Source organism: Plectrocnemia conspersa, unplaced genomic scaffold, assembly GCF_051122295.1.
Source record: "Plectrocnemia conspersa isolate PC_06_02 unplaced genomic scaffold, ASM5112229v1 ptg000002l, whole genome shotgun sequence".
NCBI lineage: Eukaryota > Metazoa > Arthropoda > Insecta > Trichoptera > Polycentropodidae > Plectrocnemia > Plectrocnemia conspersa.
In genome coordinates this window covers 14,513,256-14,535,525 of record NW_028277166.1, presented here as the reverse complement: position 1 = coordinate 14,535,525, position 22,270 = coordinate 14,513,256, and the positions used below count along the sequence as shown (strand labels likewise).

Below are 22,270 nucleotides of genomic sequence, written 5' to 3'. Positions count from 1 at the left end.
TTTTTTCAAGCACACAAATGGACACTTCATGCCCGTCAAATAAAAGCTTAGAGCAGCTTATAATTTTACTATCATCTGTCAATAAAATTATATTTTCACTAGTAAAATAAATATCTATCGGTAAAATTGTTTTACAGTATGATTTTAATGAAATGCCAGTGAATATATATTTTCACTGGTAATACATATACACGGTAACATATAAACTTTTTGTTATACAATACTTGACAGTACCATTTTTGTGGTGCAGCATTGAACGTTATTTTATTGGAATTAAAATTGCTTACATTTTTTTTCGATATTTATTCAGTAAACAGTATATAGAATTGTATATTAAAATGGTGACCGGATTATTGCGCACATGAAAATTCCACACAGCGAAAATTCTGAACGTATATTCAAATATATTTTACTTTTGATACCAACATCTTTATATTATTCTCTTTTTTTTAAGTATATATATGAAAAAATTATAGTAAATATAAGTGTATCATACCAATTTAAATTATTAATTTAATTGTAAAATATTTTTTAAACATGATATTTTATATATGTATTGATTTTTAAATATACATACATATCTGTGTAAATTGATCACCTTTGATCGGAATTTTTGCTGTGCCCAATTTTCGTTTGCATAATAATTACTGAACCATTAAAAATATGCGATGAGCAAATCTAAAAATGTACTAAACATTTTTTTTTTAATAATATTTTTCTGGTATACAAATACATATTCATAATTACCCTAAAAAAAGCTATATGCTAAAATATTTAATATGTATAATAATACAAATATTCAAAACATATTTTTCGTACAAAATCATACAAAATATTTTTCTAATGCAAAATGTATGTAAAACGTTGAATTTAACAGATTTTTTTTATTAAAAAATCAGAAAAAATAGACTTTGTAAATTATGTACAGTATCTTATACTAATATATTTTTATAATTAATTAGTATAATTATTAATTTTATGCATAAATATCATACGTTGCATAGAATAGTAAACTTATATATATGTATATATAATATATACACTTTTTATAAATCAGTCAACATTAAGTAACATATAATTTTTTATTCAAAATATTTTTGTTATACTGAGGAATTCAATTATGTATTAATAATATAACATACTGTCTTTTTAATACAGAAATATTACGAGCAATTTTAATAATATAATAATTTTTAATAATACAAATATTATATGTTTACTTTATTTTAACTGCCTAAAATGTTATTAAGTTTATTTTATTTGTTGATTGTAAATCTTTTGTTGCAACATGACAGGCGTTAACCCAATGCGTTATAACGGAGTAAATACAACAAGTAAATAGAGACATAAGACCTTATTCAGAGTCTGTAACTCAGTAACATATATTCTATTACTTAAAAACTATTTATGTAGCTAATAATCAATAGCTAGATTTATTTAAATTAATATTCTGTGAGATTAGGAAAATCTAGGAAAACCTAATATGTAATAAGTATATAAAAATCACTAATTGCGAGTTCTCAGATACGATAGAAATTTAAAAGCATTTAAGGTCCATATGGGACGCGAAACCTACATATGTTTATGTATAAGTCATCGACTAATACCCCGTGAAAAAAAACTTAAAGCATTAAAAGCGCAATAAACAAAATTCTGTAAGTTTTACGTCCCATCGACAAGTTCATTTTGTAAATTAAGATCAGATATTCGCGAAATCAGATAAAAGCATTTCAAATAGCCGTTTGGGCCTTCACAAATATAAATTCGAAATGCCAAGTGCGGGGTTGCCAAATCTTTACCTGTTAAAATCTCTTATTTACATTAAAAAATATTTGTAATATGCTACTGCAATCAGACCAAGCGCATATCATTCGAATTTCGCTTTATTTTGTACTTCCATTCGTAATTTAGAAGAGAGTTTATTTGGAATTGTACCAACTTGCCGGACCAGGTTTGATTTGAAGAGAGAAGCAGCCGCTTCTCTATTCACATCAAACCTGGTCCGGTAATGACTTCCGGAATCAAGAGTTCAACAGAGATGACTAGATTTTAATATGAAAGTGTACCGAAAATTTCAATAGATTAGCCACATGCCTAGTGTCATATATTTATAGTAATATAAAAATAAATAAAAATGTGTTGTAAATTATTTATACAGCAATGATAGATATAAATAGCTTGGTAGTATAAAACAGCATGTAACACAAAAACATTCTTTGTTTTTAGACAATAATTACATCAATTGTACGTGAATTCATAAAAAGGTTTCACAATAATAATTAATTTTGCATTATATTAAAAATTTAGGCGCTGACATCTAGATCAAGACAAATTCAATTATAAAATTCGATTACTAATAAGCTTTTCATATTTTTCAATGGGTATTTCTCACTATTACATTCGATATTGTGGTAAAATATAATTAACATCATATTATACCAAAAAATATCAGAAGCAGCTATTACAATTTTTAAATAATACTACTATAAATTTAAAAAGCTTGAATTATTTGCGTAGTTCAAATTAATACATTGAGATTGAATTTTCTCAAACAAGCTTTCTAAGAAAGCCATATTAATGCTTTCAACAGACGCAGCTGTATTGCGTTTACGTTCTAGCTAATATATTATTTTCTTGAATATTTTTAAGACATAATTTATTACTGAGTACGTGACATTTTGTCTGAAACGATTGATCATTTAATTAATAAATTTTAAAACTTTAATTTATGCAAATATTACATGCTAACGGTTGCATGAATTGTAAAAATAGAAGTAGGGAATTTTTACACGTACTTTCCTTTGAAAAAACTCGACTATAATGGTTTTGCTCGAGTTCTCAAAACTTTGTTAAATATGCATCTAGAATCTAGATACATATGCGTATTTTGAAACTTTAAACGTTTATGGAAAATAAAAGAAAAGTAGCAGAAAATGAGCTTTGAAATAAGGTCAAACAAAGATATGTGCTTTTTTTTGTGTTACGTGCTGTTTTATCCTACTAAGTTATTTATATCTAACATTTCTGTATTTATAGTTTAAAGCACATTTTTATTTATTTTTATTTTACTTGGAATATGGCTAATCTATTAAAATTTTACATACACTTTCATATTAGAATATATTTTTCGTAATCAATCAATACTTCTTTACCAATATAATAAGTGATTAAAGATAATTTACCTTTTTTATTTCTAAGCCTGATATTTATTAACTGAATTGCACAAGTAATTATTTAAAAAGTTGTAAACGTGGAATGAAAGAATTTCATTTAACTCCTAAATAGCTATTTTGTAGAATATTTAAAATATTACGTATTCGAGGTAAATATTTTCACGAAAAAACATGTTTTTAATATTTCCCTTTGAAATTTTATAGAGACTGTTATTACATAATATATAATACGTTATTAATGTCATTATGCTGAAAAAAATACTAAAATTTTGAATTAAATAGAACGTCATAAAAATATATTATGTTCTTTTAAAACTAATTAATACACATAGTTACCTGAATGTAGAAATTGTAACTAGAGTGAGACTAATGAATGAAAATATCTCGAATATTTGACTTTTACAAATTATATCGATTGATGTTTTGACAAATTTAGTGATTAGATATTAATAAAGTATTATGTATAAATTATATTTTATTAATAATAAAAACAGCTTAGTTATATTATAATGTCCACTAATGTCGCATAATATTAAAAATTCATTTACCTCTGACTGTTACGCTCAATTAAAATATATTTGTAAAAATAGGGTGGATCTATCGTTATAAAGACTCAACTTGAGGTAATCATTTCAATTTTTATATGACTAAATAAAAAATGTCAGCCTTTTCGTTTCCTTTGATGCGTGTTAAATTTCACTGAAATATGTATATTCGACGTCAAATAAGCGTATTGTCGAAATATGACAAAATACTCTTTCATCTTCAGTCAGCAGATTCGAAGCTTAAGTATTTCGTACGATTTCTTAGTATGGCACTCTTTCAAGTACATCTTTACGTATACGTTTTTTTCTATTTAAAAATACACGTTTTGCGTCTTTATATGAAACGCATTCAAATATACAAGTCGACGACACGACGGAAAATTCGTTGCTTACATGTCCACATTTCGTCGTATTATGTGACAGAAAAGGAAGATGAACGACCGATTTTTTTATGGTTTTGTTTTTCGCCACCATAGCCATAAATCATGATTCAGAAATCGTTTTGCTCTATAAATATATCGAACGTGTATATGTGACCAACGTGCAATGAACGCACGCCAATTCCTTCGTGTGTATTCACTCGCTTGATGGAGCGAGTGAATCTGTACTTGCATCTTATTCTTTATCTCCTTATATAGACTTATATTAATATTTTTGTCTTTCAGTTCGTTTTTCCCAATATATTACAGAAATTGTTTAATTTTTTGACATGGATCGAAATGTATCAATGTTTAAATAAGGACATTAAATTTAAATAATTGTTTCACAAAACGAATTGTTTGTGAAACAATTATTATACAGTTTAGGTGCGAGCGAGCATTGGTTAGAATAGTGAACACCTTATAAATAACGTGAGTGAGAGTGAGTGAGTAATACTGCCCTAATCTCTCACTCGCTCTCGTCACTTAACACGCGAGCGAGCGAAAGGGAAAGTATCTCATCGTACGCGCCTGATCAACACATGTACTCTTTTGCGGAAAAATACCAATCACAGCTATTTCTCTAAAATTAAATCCCTGGAGACAAAAAATGGATCCTTTGTTCAAGCGTGACTAAGAAAAACTAATCTATCACACGCAGAAAGGGCAATTCCAACCCCAAAATCTAGATTGCACCCTAAGATGCTTTTATTCGTGTATGGTGGATTTTCAAAGAAATTACTTATTTAAATGGCAAAAGTGTATAGTAAACTTTTAACTCGATTGAGTGAAATAGACAAAAATATATTCTTCAACATAACACTACTAAAGTGACTCGGGATAAAGTATTGCAGTCCCCATATATGCAGACTATTTGTTTTATATTATTTTTAATAAAATATTGTTTTAAGGGAGAAATATTCTAATACATAAAAAATATGAATTCGGCATTTTTCGCCTGTTTTACTTTTAAACCAGAAAATTATTACAAGAAAGGTTGTAGTAATTAATTGGAAATGTGATATAACATTATATAGAAAAGCTATCATAGTTATATTGATATAAACGACATATATTAATCATAGTCTATCATAATTATTTCGCTTCAATATTAAGTCATAAAAACATTGTTAAGACCAATAATTTTTTCTCTTAAAAAATTAATGAAATTGACGTTTAAAGAAACAATAAAAAAATGCTACTCAAATCAGCAAATAATTTTTGTACATATAAAATTTTAATTATCAAGTAAATAATATTCTCAACAGATGTTCTGGTAACATTAGACACTTAAAATAAAAATATATTTTAAAAATATGTAAGTAATTATATGTAAAAAATAAAATAAATTATTTAATTAAAAGCAAACCAAATTTACCAAACAAACCTATAAAAAAATAGACCACATGGTCTATTTTATAATTCGATTAATTTTTTTAGTTTTGCTGCTACATTTACAAAATAACTTATTTTGCAGTTTATTTAAACACTATTCTTCTGCAGCTAATTTAAAAAAATTGTATTATTTATTATAATTTTAGAAATTACTGTCAATAAAAACAAATAGACAACATTATATTGTATTAAGTTTATTATAATTAAACCAGATTAACAGCTTACAGTTTAAGGTATACATACATAGACGAAGCTCTAACGTAATAATCATAAATAAAAGTGTAGATCTATTGTATTATCAGAGATGTTTTATAATTATAATATTTAACTATAATCAGAATATCTTGATTCGTTTAATTTCTAGTCAAATGCATTTAAAATACTAGTCAACTAAAAACTTAATTACATCTAACGCAACATTTTATTTAAATAATTAAATAATTAGTTAGCAAATTCCCAAATTCTAGTACATATAGTATACAATAATCATTTGAAAGCAATCTGCTATTTTTATTTTGGTGTATTAAGCTATGATCACCTATTAAAAGAGCTAGTTCAACCCCTTTTTATATAAAGTTGCACTTTTGAAATCTAATCATCTGGCATTTCCATTACGTAAAAGTCTTTTATCCTCAGTCCAGGTGTAAATAAATCAATCAATTGTTGTGAAAAAATCTTTTAATTAATCTTGAACCATAATATAATAATATGTTATATTTATATCCAGCTTCTTTTTTATATCTGTTCTTTATTTTCTTCAAATGGGTTTTCTTGGTTTTAAGCACTACTTTTTCGATTTATTATTTTAATTTTAGAGCATGATCCTAGTGTGATTTAAGCTATTTTTGAATATTTTAGACGACAACCTTAAAATAATTGCTGTTTGAAAGTACATTAAAAATTATAAAACCTTTTTTTAATTGAATTTGAACCCCACCTCAAAGTTGATAATTCGTTATCCTAACCATACAACCACCGCACTGATTCATCCTTTCAGAAGTCGTAAAAAGCGTGTCTTTGGCGGTGGAGAAATCGATTCACCACCCTAGCGGCGTATTTTTGGTAAAGTGTAGGGAAGCAGGGAATATTTATCGTTTTAATCATTGCTCAATTTTCATAATACGCATTTAATCTCATCGAATTACTCGTTCCAACAAATTCTTGAGTGAAGGGAAAAAAAAGCAATCCTTCTAATAGTGTATACATCCATCGTTTCGGTTGCTCGTATAGTATCGTACATGTTTTAATTTATTTTAAATGATTTTGTGATATATTGTTGATTTTCTTATATTAAGAATATTGCATTAGTTTTTAAATAATTGTTTGAAATACATACATATGTACAAATTGTATTTTTTATATATTATTGTAATATATATTAATACATATTATTATTAAGAAAAAATCGCGTTTAATTAAAAATAATTAACAGAAAGTCCTATAATATATTTATATAGCTAGAGTGATACATTTTCATTTAGGATAAAATACAAACAGAAAACTAAAAAAGTATATAATAAAAATTGAACTTTAAATTAATAGTATTATTGTGTTTTAACACGTTAAACACAAAAATGCTTAATATTTTTTTTTTCATTACTTTAGACTTGAGATTAACATATTAATAAAATGCTCTGTTAGATATTTTATACTATACTACAATATTTGTATAACCTTTGCTAAAAATAAAATATATAGTAATGCATGTAACATTTTTTTATGAGAAACTCTATGTTTAATTTAATATATATGTTAAAAAAAGTTTTATTCCAAAAAAACTATTTATTAATCTTATATTTTTATACAGTTGTTATCAAAAACATATCTTCTTTATTTGATCCCTATAAAATCATCGTTGCTTCGATGGCAAAAATAAATAGGACATTATCACTACATCTGCTAAAAAAAATAACCCGATTTCTGTACACATTATCTAATTTTAATTACTGTTGCCAGTGAATGATTAATTAAGATTTATTTACATGATGTTGTTTTACTTCCACCAAATATAAAACATTGCCTTTTTGCGAACTTCTGTTTTTAAAAACGCTTGATGAGACTTCTGCGTGTTTTTTCACGTCACGTTTTTGTGTAATAACCACATTTTATCTTCACCAATTAGTGTGAAAAATGTCAAGCTTTTATAAAATTACATTAAAGCACCGTTATATTTTTATGTAGTAATTCACAAGAAACCAAAACATAAAACATGGTTGGTTTGTTGACTTTTATATTCAGAATTAGTTTATATCATCATTTTTTAAAGACAAACTAGTACTAATTTATTAATTAAAAATGATTTTATAAACATACATTTATGGTATATGTTAGGTTACTGCTTTTAGAAAAAATGATAATGTAAAAAAATAAATGTATTTTATAACATTATTAATTAAAAAAAACACTGACATGATTTATGAATTATGTTAACTTATTATTTTATACGATAAATGTAGCAAAAGGTTATAGGTTAATCTATATTTAAATTCATTATATAAATGTATAATAATGTTAACATTTAAATTATGTTAACATGATTTTAGTAATTTTGTGACGTGTAAGAATAAACTTTTGAGCAAATGATTAAAATGGTGTCTAGAAAATACTATAGTTTTATAAGCTTACAGTGAATCTTATATTTATAAATGGTACTTCTTAAAATTTAGTATCATGTTTAAATCATAATAATCACAAGCGTTAATTACAATTGATAAAAGCATTTATCAATGGATTAAATCTGTTGAAATTATTCGAGCTTGGTATTTGACATTTATTTAATTTATTATGTGTTGACAGTAAATCAATACGTATTGTTATGTTTATGAATGAGCGATACGCATATTTATTACATAAATTTAGCTATGTGTCGTTAGAGCTAAAACTCGTCCGAGTAAATGTTTTAATTTCGCCAAATTTTGTATAGAAAAAATAATAAAAGAAGTAGTAATCAAACAATTAAAGGAATTTATTACTTCTCAAAACATAATATGTGAACAACAATCGGGATTCAGAGAAAAGCATTCCACTGAAACTGCATTACAAGTAGTGATAAATGATTGGCTGTTGGCTAAGGATACAAACAAAATCATTGGAGCAGTTTTCTTGGATTTCAAGAGAGCCTTCGAAACAATAGACAGAAAAATAATGTTAAAGAAATTGGAGAGTATAGGTATAAGTGATATAGTTTTAAGATGATTTAATAATTACTTATATAAAAGAAAACAAAAAGTTAAAATAAATAATGTATATTCTGAAGAGAAATTAGTGTCTTATGGAGTACCACAAGGGTCTAAATTGGGACCATTGTTATTTGTTTTGTATATTAATGATATAGTTAATAACGTGAAAAAATGTAAAATTCATCTATTTGCGGATGACACATTAATGTATTGCATAGGTGATAACATTAAAGAAATTGTAAATAATTTAAATAATGAATTAAGTATATTAGAAATATGGTTAAAGAATAATGTACTTAAATTAAATGAGAATAAAACTAAATGTATGTTTATTAATTATAAAAATGTGTTAGATAATAGTACCAAAATAGTAATAAATAACTCTAGTATAGAAATAGTGGATAATATAAAATATTTAGGAGTAATTGTTGATACAAAATTAAATTTTAAAGAACATTGTAATTACATTTAAAAAAAAATTAGTAGAAAAATAGGTTTATTATCTAGATTAAGAAATATATTAAGTATAAATACAAAAAAAATAATTTACAATAGTATAATATTGCCCCATTTTAATTATTGAGCTACACTATTAAATATGTTAAATAAATTAGACAAACAAATGTTGCAAAAATTACAAAATAGGGCAATGAGAGTAATCTTAAATAAAAATAGATTAACTAATTGTAAAAGTATGATTGATAGATTAGAATGGTTGAATGTTCAAGAAATATTGAGTATGAATGTTTTAGTATTTATATATAAGTTAGAAAATAATATGTTACCAGAATATTTTAATAAGTATTTAATAAGAAATAAAGATGTACATAAATATAATACTAGAAATAGAGAAAATTTAAAGATAATTAAGTATAAGAAAACGAGTACGGCTAGGGGAGTTATGTACGGAGGTTTTGATTTATATAATAGTCTTCCAAGAGAAATCCGAAACAGCAAAAATATAACGGGTTTCATAAATGGAATAAAAAAACACCTTCGTACATATAAAAATAAATTATAATATTAAGTCTTTATTATTGTATATTTTTATTTTTTCTTTCTGTTATGTATTTTTTATATATTTTTTATATATGTTTACTAAATTTGTTATATGTAAAGATTAGCTATTAAGCTTAATAAATTAATAAAATAAATAAATAAATAAATATAATATTTTTAACATATTAAAAATATATAATCCAAATAAAAATTTCTTTGTACCATCCAGATATTTTAACACTCATTGGAATTCTACAATGAGTCCATAAATTCTAGCCTACTGTTGTTTTAGTCACTTTATAAATGGCAAAAATAACTATTATTATCATCACAACAAGATAATTTTAATTTATTGTAAAAATTGTTAATAATAATTGATTAATAATTGCTAATAATTTAATAATCTTTGAGATATCTTTACAACCTCAGAGTAATTATTCTCATTAAGGGTTTTTTTTTAATTTTAAATAAAGCATTAAAATCATAAAATAAGTGGTGCGAGATGTGGTTCATTTTAACAATGTACGAATACAAAGAAAATTCCTAGAATATGTATATCTATATGTTATATGAATATGTTCCTTATGATTGAACGTATAAGCAATTTAACTTTTGTATCACTAAAATAACCGTAATTGAATTTCTGTAGAAATATTTATAATAATTCCTTTACACATTTCTGTTCTTCTTTAAAAAAATTTTCAGGGAGAGTTATCTGACCGTTGAATAAAATACACAGTTTATATTTCGTACAAATATTCCTATTTTTTTACTATTGAATATTTTAATACAAAGTATATTTAATCTATTTTATATTGTATTACATTTGCGCATATATTTCTGAAATAATAATTTAAAATATTTAATACGAAGTAGGATCATACTTTTAAAAAAACCATCTAAGAATAATTTATGTATGTACTTGTATATATATAAATATAAAAATGTCTTTTTTTATTTTGATACACAATTTATATTTATTTATTATTATTTATTTATATCCATAATAAATAAATTATACAAAAGATGCTATATTTAATTTTTGAAGTGGTTTAAAATATTGCATAACTTAAGTAAACCTCATAATATAAAACGACTAGATTCTTATAATTTAAAAGGGTTTGTATGCGATTTCTTGATTACTTTGTTATAGGCTAAATTATAGCTGTGTTTGAGTGCTCGTTTCTTGTTTTCCACCCCGATTAAAAAGCATGCAACATAATATTATTCCCCGAGACAAGCGTTAACTTTGCCGGATTTTTTTTACCCCTTAATTTTTACGTTGAATCTCGACAACACAGTTCGAAGAATCCGACTCCGGATTAAACCGAGCGCTGCTCCACCAAACATAATTATTTTCCTTCGGCAATTAAATAAAAAGAACCATCTGTTATGCGGCCCTCAGTTTCACCCTTCGGTGCCCTCGACTCGAAACAGGGGGGTGGACGAGAAAAAAATAATCGAAGGAGTATTAATATGAAAATAAGAGATAAATCTCGAGTGCGAAAACACGCACAATGAATCGAAACGCTGAACGGGAATGATTTGTGTAATTGAATTTTTTTTTGAGGCTTTCAAGGCATAGCAATTTTTTTCGCGACATTCCGCATTTATTAAATTCGCAAGGGCAATTAGTCGGAAAGGTCGAAAAGCGTAGTACGCGCGAAATTTACGCGTACGGCTTAAATGCGAATTTATTGCCCTGCAAAAGGCACACACTCGTTATATTACGCATACGTATGTATGTAACTAGGGGATTTATTGGGGTGGGTTGCTCAAAATTGATGATGAAAACGATGTGCACAAATTATTAAATTGTATTTTACGATACATAGGATGGCCCAAAAAAATGCTCATAACTCGTTAACTATGAAGTATTAAAAACAAATACGAGCATTGAACGAATTTTTCACTTAAATTTCTTTTAATAATGCTAACTTATGTTTAGCTTAGTGCATTTAAAAATTTTACTTCACATTATTACAAGAGTTGAAATCTTCACTAAGAAAAAAAAATATTTTCTCTTAAAAAGCTAAATAATAATTAGATAATAATTGAATAACAAAACATTATGCTCTAATTCTAAGCATGTTATTAAAAATAATCATTTCATCTTATATTATTTTATTTGGCAATCTTTTTATTTATTAAATTTTAAAGGTTCCTTACAAACATAAATTTAAATATGTTTTCACACAAATTGTCAATATTATTTTTAAATAAAAAGTCAAAATATAAATTATTAAACATTTTTTTAATCTCTGAATAAAAAAAATCAACTTTAAAATTTTAATTTTGCTAATAAATACATTAATATAATAATTTTCATTCATATTATCTGCAACTTTTCAAATTCATGAGCTGTATACGTAGTTAAATTTGGGAAAAATAATACGTATCTAAAACTAATAGTCAAGTTGTATATATTGTATAATAATTAGTAAGTTATTATCTAACTTTATAATTATCAAATAGCTTTAGTATGTATTTCAACTTTAACATATAGTTTTCATACAATGAAATTATTTTGCTACAAAAAATAAATTATCTAGTTAGCTAGTATTTATAAATATTTTTTTATAAACTATCTAAAATCTAAGATAATAATATTTTTTTCTGCACAATATACAATATTTAGTTTTAAAAAAAGTCACAATTTTTGGACCACCCTATTTGTGTGACGATGTAAGCCGTTTATTACAACCAATCAGGATTAATGTGTAGCAATTGATGGTTATTGAAATAGGTTGTATTGTGAGTTATGTTTTAATAAATATAACACAGTATTTAATTATTAAATAACATTATTTATGATATTACATCATCACAAAAAATAATTTGTAAATATAAGTTGTTTTTAAAGTAACTACTTTTAAATTTTCATTATTTTATTAATTATATTTATTTTTCATAACTTAATTATACAGAATACTAAAACTAACGATACCTAAAAATTAAAAAATAAAATAAGATTTTTAAATCAATATCTCTGTTCAATTAAAATATAAACATGAGACATTGTAAAAGTAGAACTTATTTCTAAAGAAATAAAAACAAATTATTTAATTTAGAAATTACACTAATTTTTGTTTAAGATAATTATCATTAATTAGTATATTTAAGAATTTGCTAAATTTATTTTGTGTTACATAAAATTGTGTTAGACGTGTCTTTATTTAATGTTAACATATCATTATATGTAAATATGATTCTAAAACTTAAATCTTATTATGATAATAACATAATATAGATAGCAAGTAACAGCATTAACAAAACAATCAAACTGCACAAAGTAATAATTAATCTTGTGACCAAATAAAGGTATTTGATTGTATGGTAACATTTATCTGAGTTGGACCTTTAACTAAAATAGTATATAAAATGTATAGATTATGTATTTATAATTTTGTAATAGAGAGTCTGCAACAGAATGAATACATCTAAACAATTTTAAATCATCTTCATACAGAAAAAAATATTAATTTTTAAGTCATTAATTAATGAATGAACCCTTAATAAACCCTGAAGGGATGAAATATTTTATAAACAATCGACCGCCACGCGTTTTCTATGATTGTTTACGATCGCTCAAATCCCTCGAGAATAATCAGAGTTAAATCATCCGAACAACTGAGGTCCGAAAATGTTTTTACTTGTTTAAACCCTTACAAAAATCGATCTCTAATTCCGCATCGAGAGATTCTGTCACTGTTCTGGCGAAAGACAGAAGGTTAATAGTTAGTAAATAACCGATATTGCTTTTTGACGTCACAATTATAAATAAAGTTATACTTTGAAATATTCGTTTATTTTTATAATATTATAGTGTTCAATCATATAGCCACATCATTAATATTAAGAAACTTTGATCTAAGTTGGAATTATGCGATACAATCTCTTATATAAAGTTACATGAAAATTTAATCTTTAAAATGAACGATACTTTATCGTAAAACGATCAAAACAAAGTTATAAACCTTATCAGAAACTTAGCTATAAGACATAATCTACAGATCTTATATTATAGTTAACAATACATCGCATGGAATTTTATTTTTATTTAAGAAATTAACTAATAATAATATTTTATTTTGATCAAGTCGAACTTGTACCACATATACGTATTATTCACATTTGTATATCTACTTATTTTCGTGTTTTTAAATAATGTATATAATGCGTATTTTAGAAAGCTCATAAATTATAAGAAATTGCTTGTAAGCTTTTTTTATGACTTATATACATAATTGTGATTCAGTGCCTTGGATGTATTGTTAAAAATTCACCATTTTTATTGTCAAAAAATAGTACATAAATCAGATAATATTTAAAATAAATAATCCCACCATGTGTGTTTATATTTTATTTTAGTCTACAAGTTAATTGCAGTCTATCAAGACTATGGATGCTTAATTATATAATTTATTAAGTGTAGCTTTGAAACATTATTATGTTCTATATTCATGATGAAATTATTAATAGAACATGTCGGGACAATTATGTAATATCAATTTGCTTGTAAACATCGAGATATTCCCTTGCCTATATTGCTACTACATCTTACATATAATAATTTATTAATAAACAGTATAAGATCAAAGATTTACATGGCTAAGTTACCACTTAAGAGCTATTAACTTATACGATATTATATAAATAATATGTTAATATTGATAATCAAAAATAAACATAAAATAGTTTTTTATGTTTATTTTTGTTGTTATGATTCAAAATACATTTTCTTTCTTAAGATATGACCTTCTTCTAACTTCAGTATTAAAAAAAAATTGATTAGCATAAAATGGTCGAGGCTTTGATGCATTAATTTAATAAGGTGGATGAGATAAAAACCTTCCAACAAAGTTCCTTGCCCTAAATTTCAAAAATTGAGATTGATTTTTAAATTACCTAATATATCCTTGAAAAAATATTGAAGTTGTCAATGTATTGATCATAATTGTCCTTTTCATTGATTGACTTTTCAATTGTCTATTTTAATTGGATCATTATATTATTCTACGTAGCACTAATTGCTTAGAATGCGTATTTCTTCTTAATTTATTTGATAGAACATGGCATTTCATATCAATTCCACCTGGTTTCCTGTCTGTTCGAGTGAATGCTAATTTAATTAAATCACGTCAGCTAGAAGCGACAAGTATTTATTTTAAACACAACATAGCTGTACCTAATATTTTATTGCAGTAAAATATTTACGATATGTTAATGTTTTTGTATGTAAATTAATTTTAAATAATTACTACTTACTTATATAATAAATACAATTTATATATTTATTTAATTAAGTATTTTATTAATTTATTATTACCTTTTCAGACCGTCCAGTTCGCCGTGATGTGGATCCTGTTCATAGCTATAGTGGCCGGAAACAGCGCAGTAATAGCAGCCTTGTTGTTGGGAAAAACTCGAAAGAGCCGCATGAACTATTTCATTATGCAGTTGGCAATAGCAGGTGAGTGTTGGTGAAGAAAAAAAACAGGAGCTATTTGCGTCGCTTTGCGCTTTTAAATTACCACCCCCACAACCCCTAACTTGTTGCAATCAGATAATTGCGAGTGACTCGGGGTAAATCACCTGTCCACGGTCGGTGAGCTTTTGTGGTAGCGGTCGCAAATTTACAACAGAAACGTAGACTGCAACGTAGCTAAGATACGAGGGAGATAATGAGTTTTGATTACCATAAAATGTGGGTAAAAGTAATTTCGAAAGACTGCTAATGGTTTTTTTATCGCGAATTCTTGTAAAGTTTTAATCAAATCAGTTGCATCGTAAATATAAAAAAAAAAAACATAAAACAGGCAGTCAGATAAATTTTATTATACTATGATACTTGATACATTTTCGCAAAAATTTCAGGGGAAAGTAGATAGCAAATTTTACTGTGATCATAATGCCCATTTTAGTTTAAGCATATGTAACTCCAGAAAGGAGATAAAAATAGGTCACAGCTTATACGAAAAGGCAATTACATAACTAGCTTTTCATATGTCCTGAGCAAGATTTATTTTCCATTAATTTTCTTATAGAAATAATAATAACACGCATTATTTATAAGCTAAGTATGAATATTCAAATTGCAGTTTTTTAGCCTTTATTTTGGCAAATTCATTGATTATGAGTTATTATTTTAACAATACTATATAGAGTAGAAAATATAGAAAGATTCATAACCATTTTTGTCCAGAAGTCAATCTTAAATTAATTATAAGTTGGTAAAACTTATCTCTCGCGCAGCAAAAAAAAGTGAGCTTAAATGAGCTTTGGTTTTCTCATTTAAGCTTATACATATTAAAACTTTTGCCATACATAATACCTATAAATGTTATATGTGTTCTTAGATAATGCAAAAAAATATTCACAATTAATTTTTAATTGCTTATAACGCCAATTTATTTAGGACAATGGTTTAAAAGTAGCATAAAATAGGTACTATTTATAATTCTTTATCCAACCTTTTGGCTTAAAACCGTATTTCGTAGTTATCACTAATGCATGTACATTTATACTCTTGATTATCTGGGCTAATGTTGGAAGGAAGGGCGCAAGTAATTGTATTTAAAATATGTGTAATATATATACAATACATATAATAATTTTTATTTATTAAGAAAATCTGTGATTCTCGTTTTCTTTTGAGATTCTCTCAATAAGTTTCGTATATCACAATGAATTTTTCAAAAATCAATTACATCGTAATATTTTAAACCCCTTTAATCGATATAATTCAGTATTATTATCTGCTTTATATTATTAATATCTGCTATACTAGTATTCTCACTATCACTTCCTCTTCTGTTTGAGTGACAATAGAAATAATATCCAATCATTGAAAACACTTCGAATCGCAATTAAACCACTACTCAATATTTTCCTAATCGACACTTTATGAACAATTTAATTTGTTTATTAATCTGCATATTACAGATTGTTTTTTGTAATCTGCATATTACACTTGTAATCTAAATATTTTGTAATCTGCATATTACACTTGCCTCAGTTTCTTTAAAATCCAATTCATATTTTTTACGTCAGAAAGATTTTTTTTACAATAGAACAAGTGTTATTTACTTTACTTTCAACCAAGATTGTACTATTTAATATATAGCGTTATATTATAGAAATTACTTAGCCATCATCTTTCACAGCAAGAGTTTTAAAATGACCAGCACGGTAAATCCGTTTAATTGATGATATACGTAACACCTTAGTCCATGGGTTGAATTAAACTTGTAAGATTAGGTGGTTAAAAAATTGAAACCATAAGACATTTGTTCGTTTTCAATATGATTTCATTTGAATAAGAATGAGCATAATTTTTTATTAATACGGATTTCTGTGGCAACCCTTTATTAAAAAAATCTCTCATTTCAGGAATCTATTAGGTTTTGAACCAATCTCAGAAGATCTCTCTTTCGTTTAATGCTATTTTTTGGTTGTAATAATATACGGGAAGATTTTTTATTTCAGTCTTCTTAAATGATCTAGGTTTTTAGATTTTTAAGGCATGCCACACACCGTTTGCTTATTATATAACTAGACATGTATTCTCAGAAAATATAATTTTTAATTAATTAAAAAAAAAACATTTTTTCAATCATAATCCGCACACAGATAATCTAAAATACGCTGTATTAATTTTATTACATAGTTTATTGACTCATATATCGATTGTAATATTATATTTGTTACTTTCATGCAATGTATTTATTGTAAAAAAAAATCTGTTGTATTACTAATTTATAGAAAACAATTTACAAAATATATGCAGTTTCCAGATTTGATAAACATTTTCAATTACTTAATATCCTTTTGCCAATTAGCTTGATAAAACGAACGAATTTACTTTCGTCCCTTCAAGTTAGTATCAATAGTTTCGAATTAAAAAAATGATTATTCACATTTATACGTCGTTGGTTTGTAAATATTTTTTTAGATCTTCTAGGCCTATTAAATATTTATTTTTTATTACAGTACCTAAATTTACAATGGCTCGATTACAACTTAAATTTTTACACAAAAAACATTATTAATAATTTAAACATTATGATTTTTTCGATACCAATGCATCAATATCTGGTTTAATAATGAAAGTAGCGAAAAGTAGTAAATTTTGCTTTTACTTTTTGTATGCTACATACGAGAAAAAATAATTGTACTCTCCAAAAGAGACGTCATCGTATATGACATCTCTTTTGGAAATTATGAAAATCTGATGGAGACTCTTGAATAAATAATTCTTAACATTACATATCTGATTTAACATGTATACATTATATCTGCAATTCAGGAAACGTGTTAATATCAACTGATAATATACTAGCTAATATGTATATAGAAATTGAATTGCTGTTTTTTAAGAATTTAAAATCTACTCTCCAAGTCATGTTTAATATCAATTATACCTGCATGTGTTATTGTTCATATTCTCAGATAGTCACAATTTTGGTTAAATTGCAATTGCAAATGCTGTTTATAACATTCGATTCATTCAGTTTTGTCTTAAAGATGTATGTTGAGTTAATTAAAAGAAGCAGTGATATCCATTAGAAATGTTAAATTAGCAATTTTTAAATTCAAGTATAGATTAAATCCTTTTAATTTCATGACTTAACCACCTTACAGCAGTAAAGTACAGCGTGTTTCATTAACTAGTTTCCAGAATATTTAGAAAATTATAATAAATTGTCAATTAATTCTTTTAATTTTTATTATATTGCTTTAGTATTCTATTCTTAAAATTTTTAAAATAGCAAAAAATAACTTTAGCTTTTTATTTTATGCAAATAAATATGTATATCGGCTAAATTAAGTCACTGCGCCATAAAATCAAAAATAAAATATGCATAATATAAATTTTACTTTGTTGGTAAAAAAAAACACTCTTTTACATCGGTAGATCTGAATTTCAAATGATAAAATAAAAAAAATTCCTTTTTCGTCATTTTCACGAAAATTTTGTTTCAGTTGATACAGCTTTAATGCAAATTTGTGAGTTTAACTAGTAAAGGTTTCATAATGAACTGAATTTAAATTAAGAGAATCGTCTATTTATGGGTACACACATATATTATGATATAATATTAGTTCAAATCAATAGTGTGGCATAAATTATTATCTAAACTTGACGATGCACTTTCGTAGTATTTTTAAGTGTTCATTAATCTCATGTCAAAATTTCAGTTCTTGTTAACTAACAATCACAAGCTGTTTCTTTCTGCAAGTTAACATGCACTATATCTCGTACAATATAGTGTATTAAGAGTATTTTTACGACCTTATTCTTTTATGTTTTCTTCGTATCTGGGTTGAAAGGAACGTTCACTTCAATTACACGAGAAATAGTATGGCAACTGGTAGTTTTATTTATTATAACCATTTGATAAATTGCAAGTAGGATGACGATTTATTCTTAATTAAATTTACATCGTTTGTGCCAAATTCTATTCTTAAGATATTACTGAATTTAATAATGCTTAATGAAATTGAGTGAAAAATATTTTGTTTAACCAAATTGTTTAATACTAATATAAATATTACGTCATACAAAAATAAAACAAAAAAAATACTTATAAATTTTATTTTTATTTTAATGATTCAAAAAAACTTTTTTTAGCTTTCGGTTATTTTTTTAATTCCAATAGAATAAAATGTTGGAGACTTTGATTCAAAATATTTCGATAGTCCCCTTTTTTATTTTTTCACAAATGATAAAAGTAGTTTATTAATTAAATACAATTTTTAACAACATTAAATTTAATTGATTAAATAGTCCACTAAGGTCTTAGTATAGTTATATATGATTCACGTTTAAAATAATAATTATGACTATCTATAAAATACATTACGAATTTGAAAACAAAATACTAGATTTAGTCTTAATATTTTCTTCAAAAACAAGTTTAACATAGAAAGTAAGTCCTCGGCATTTTACTAAAATAAAATAGCAGTGTATTAGACTCATAATTTATTTACGACAAAAATTTGTGGAAATTTTACTCTATAAAAATTTGTAATAAAAGTTTCACAAGGAAGCACTCTCGGACCTTAATATATTTTTTGGAAATGGAAATGCAAAAAAGTCCCTGTCATAGTTTTAAAAAAGGTGACATTCATCAAAACTAAGTTAGGTTGATGTTTTATTAATACTGTATTATTGATAGGTTAGGTATATATAGTATTACAGCTATTTTTTCACACACTTAAATAAAAAAAATACATTACAACATATTTTATTTATTCCGTAAAACTTAAGTATGCAATCTAGTATATCAAGTGCCTGCGGATTTAATTTAAAACCCATCTAACACAAAGAAATGCAAATGTAAAATTTGTTTACCTTTATCTTAAAGAAAAAGCACGAGTGGCAAAAGCTCTCCCTGTTACAAATACTTTATGAATTTTTAATTAAAAAATCTTTGAAACAAACACACCAGCGTGAGAATATGCTCGTTTGATATGGCTTTGAATGCGAAATTTTACGTAAAGGACTACGCAATTAAATAATTCTTAATTAAATTCGAAAACTTTATCCAGACATTGTATGCGATAGCTAGCGCAAAAGTATAAACAAACAGTGTGTGTTATAAATATGCAAGTGAAAAAATATTATTAACGAAAAATAAGTTAACTTGAGACGAAAACTGCGTTAATGATCAAAGAAATCTATTCATTGTCAGCTCACTTCTGCGAGCTTCCAGCGCTCCCAAAATTAAGGCATTGAAAACTAGAATAGACAGTACCCGTATAAATTTCTAAGGAATTTATTGTGTACGTTTTAGAGCCGCAATTCATAGCGCTAGAAATTCATATAAAAAAGCCAGCTCCTAGTGTACTTCGGATTAGGGCATCATAAAGAGTGCGCAATACTAAGTATTTTTTTAAATAGCGTGCATTTTTTAAGATAAAACCTGGCATATTTATTGGTCTGCTGTGAGTCTCTGTAATATGCAGGATGAATATATAATCCTTCTCAAATGTCTTACTAAGATCCTTAGTAAAAGAAGGCCTGTTTAGAATATATTCACCGATATGGTAGAAGTATTTCGCCGGCATTAAATGCTTTAAAAATGAAATTGTGTAACATTTCTTGACACTAAAAGGTGACACTCCTGCGAGTCAAATTAATCCGAAATCGACTCCACTCTCTTGAAAGTTTTCAAGTCGTGCGCATATATAATATTAAACAAATTATGTGATTTGATGCTATGTTTATGTCAATAAGGAGCAATATAATCAGCAATGGACCTAAATTAAATCCATTCGATACTCTAGTAAAGGTATTATAACGTTCTAAAAAAATTTTTTCATACTTGAACTGATGTCTATCGTACAAGTAATTTGAGAGTAACATCCTCAGAAAATGCGAAATTAGAAAAAAAAAATACAAGGAAATCATTATTGACCTTATCAAACGCCGTTTCATAATATGTGATTATAACGTACAATTATCTCGAAAAAAAGTTAGAAAAATATTAAGTTAGTGGACCGATACTGGCAGAAAACATGTTACAAAATAAAAATAAAAAAATATTTACACATTTTTTATTAAAATATTTTATATAATACATATATATTTTTAATTTTAATATTTTAAAATATAAATGTTTACTTTTAGTATACATATTGCGTTATGCAAGTAATTCGTATTCAGTGTGCATGATTTATTTGTTTCCAATATCTGGAATACTTTCCTTAACTTTTGTTAGCGTAGTTTTTCTCAAAATTGCATTATTTAATACCTCTACTAGTTATTTATGTATGCTTTTATTTAATGGAAAAAGTTGTAGCATTAGTTTTTCGTTTATTTTTTGGAACATATTTATTTTTCTGTGTATACATTGTGTTATCTGCTTTTCACGTTATTTATTAATGAATTAAATATGGCAGTAACAAGTTTAATTTTTCTTCTGTATGCAGATGTTTTAATGTTTAAAAAAAGTTAAAATAAAAGCTTGATAATCAATAATTTTTGCCGTTTAAGACTGCTTTTTTTTGAGCTTTTATAAGATCTTAAAATATTTTTTTCATTTATTGATTTTCTTTTTTGATACAATTAAAAGTACTGCTTATTTTTTGTGTCATGTTTTATCACTCGATATGATTAATAATATTAGCAATAAAAATGTTCAACAAAAGCGCTTCGATAAGAGGCTTATTCAATACTATACAAAACGAGCTTTTGGACAAGGAACATTAATTAGCTAATTTTAATTAGATTTGGGATGTTTTTCGTCGTAGCAGAATAGAATGCGTTCCAATAATAAAATTACCGGAAAAAATCCAAACAACAAGGAAAATAGAACGAAAAGGGAACAATAAGTTCCGGAAGGGAAGAGACAAGGTATTTCGACTAATATAGCTAAATAGTTTTGAAGGTCGATGCCATTAGTCAACTTCAGCGTACACATGCCAGTAACCAGACTATAAATCCTTCGTGGAGAATTTTCATTTGTTAACAGGAACACGTTTCCGTATTTTCAATTTTATTTTTAGCTACAATTTTCGAGAAAATATACGGAATTTACAGAGATATCCGCTTT

The 22,270-nt window shown here is 25.6% G+C and overlaps 1 protein-coding gene across 12 annotated transcripts in view; it reads left to right on the top strand.

Annotated features, from left to right (window-relative positions):
• CCAP-R (Crustacean cardioactive peptide receptor) overlaps positions 1–22,270 on the top strand; it is a 165,557-nt gene that overhangs the window by 98,287 nt on the left and 45,000 nt on the right. For all 12 annotated transcript variants that reach the window (XM_088206125.1, XM_088206120.1, XM_088206124.1 and 9 more), the window contains one exon: positions 15,048–15,183. In XM_088206125.1, the coding sequence (XP_088062251.1) occupies positions 15,048–15,183 (136 nt within the window). The remainder of the gene's footprint in view (positions 1–15,047; positions 15,184–22,270) is intronic.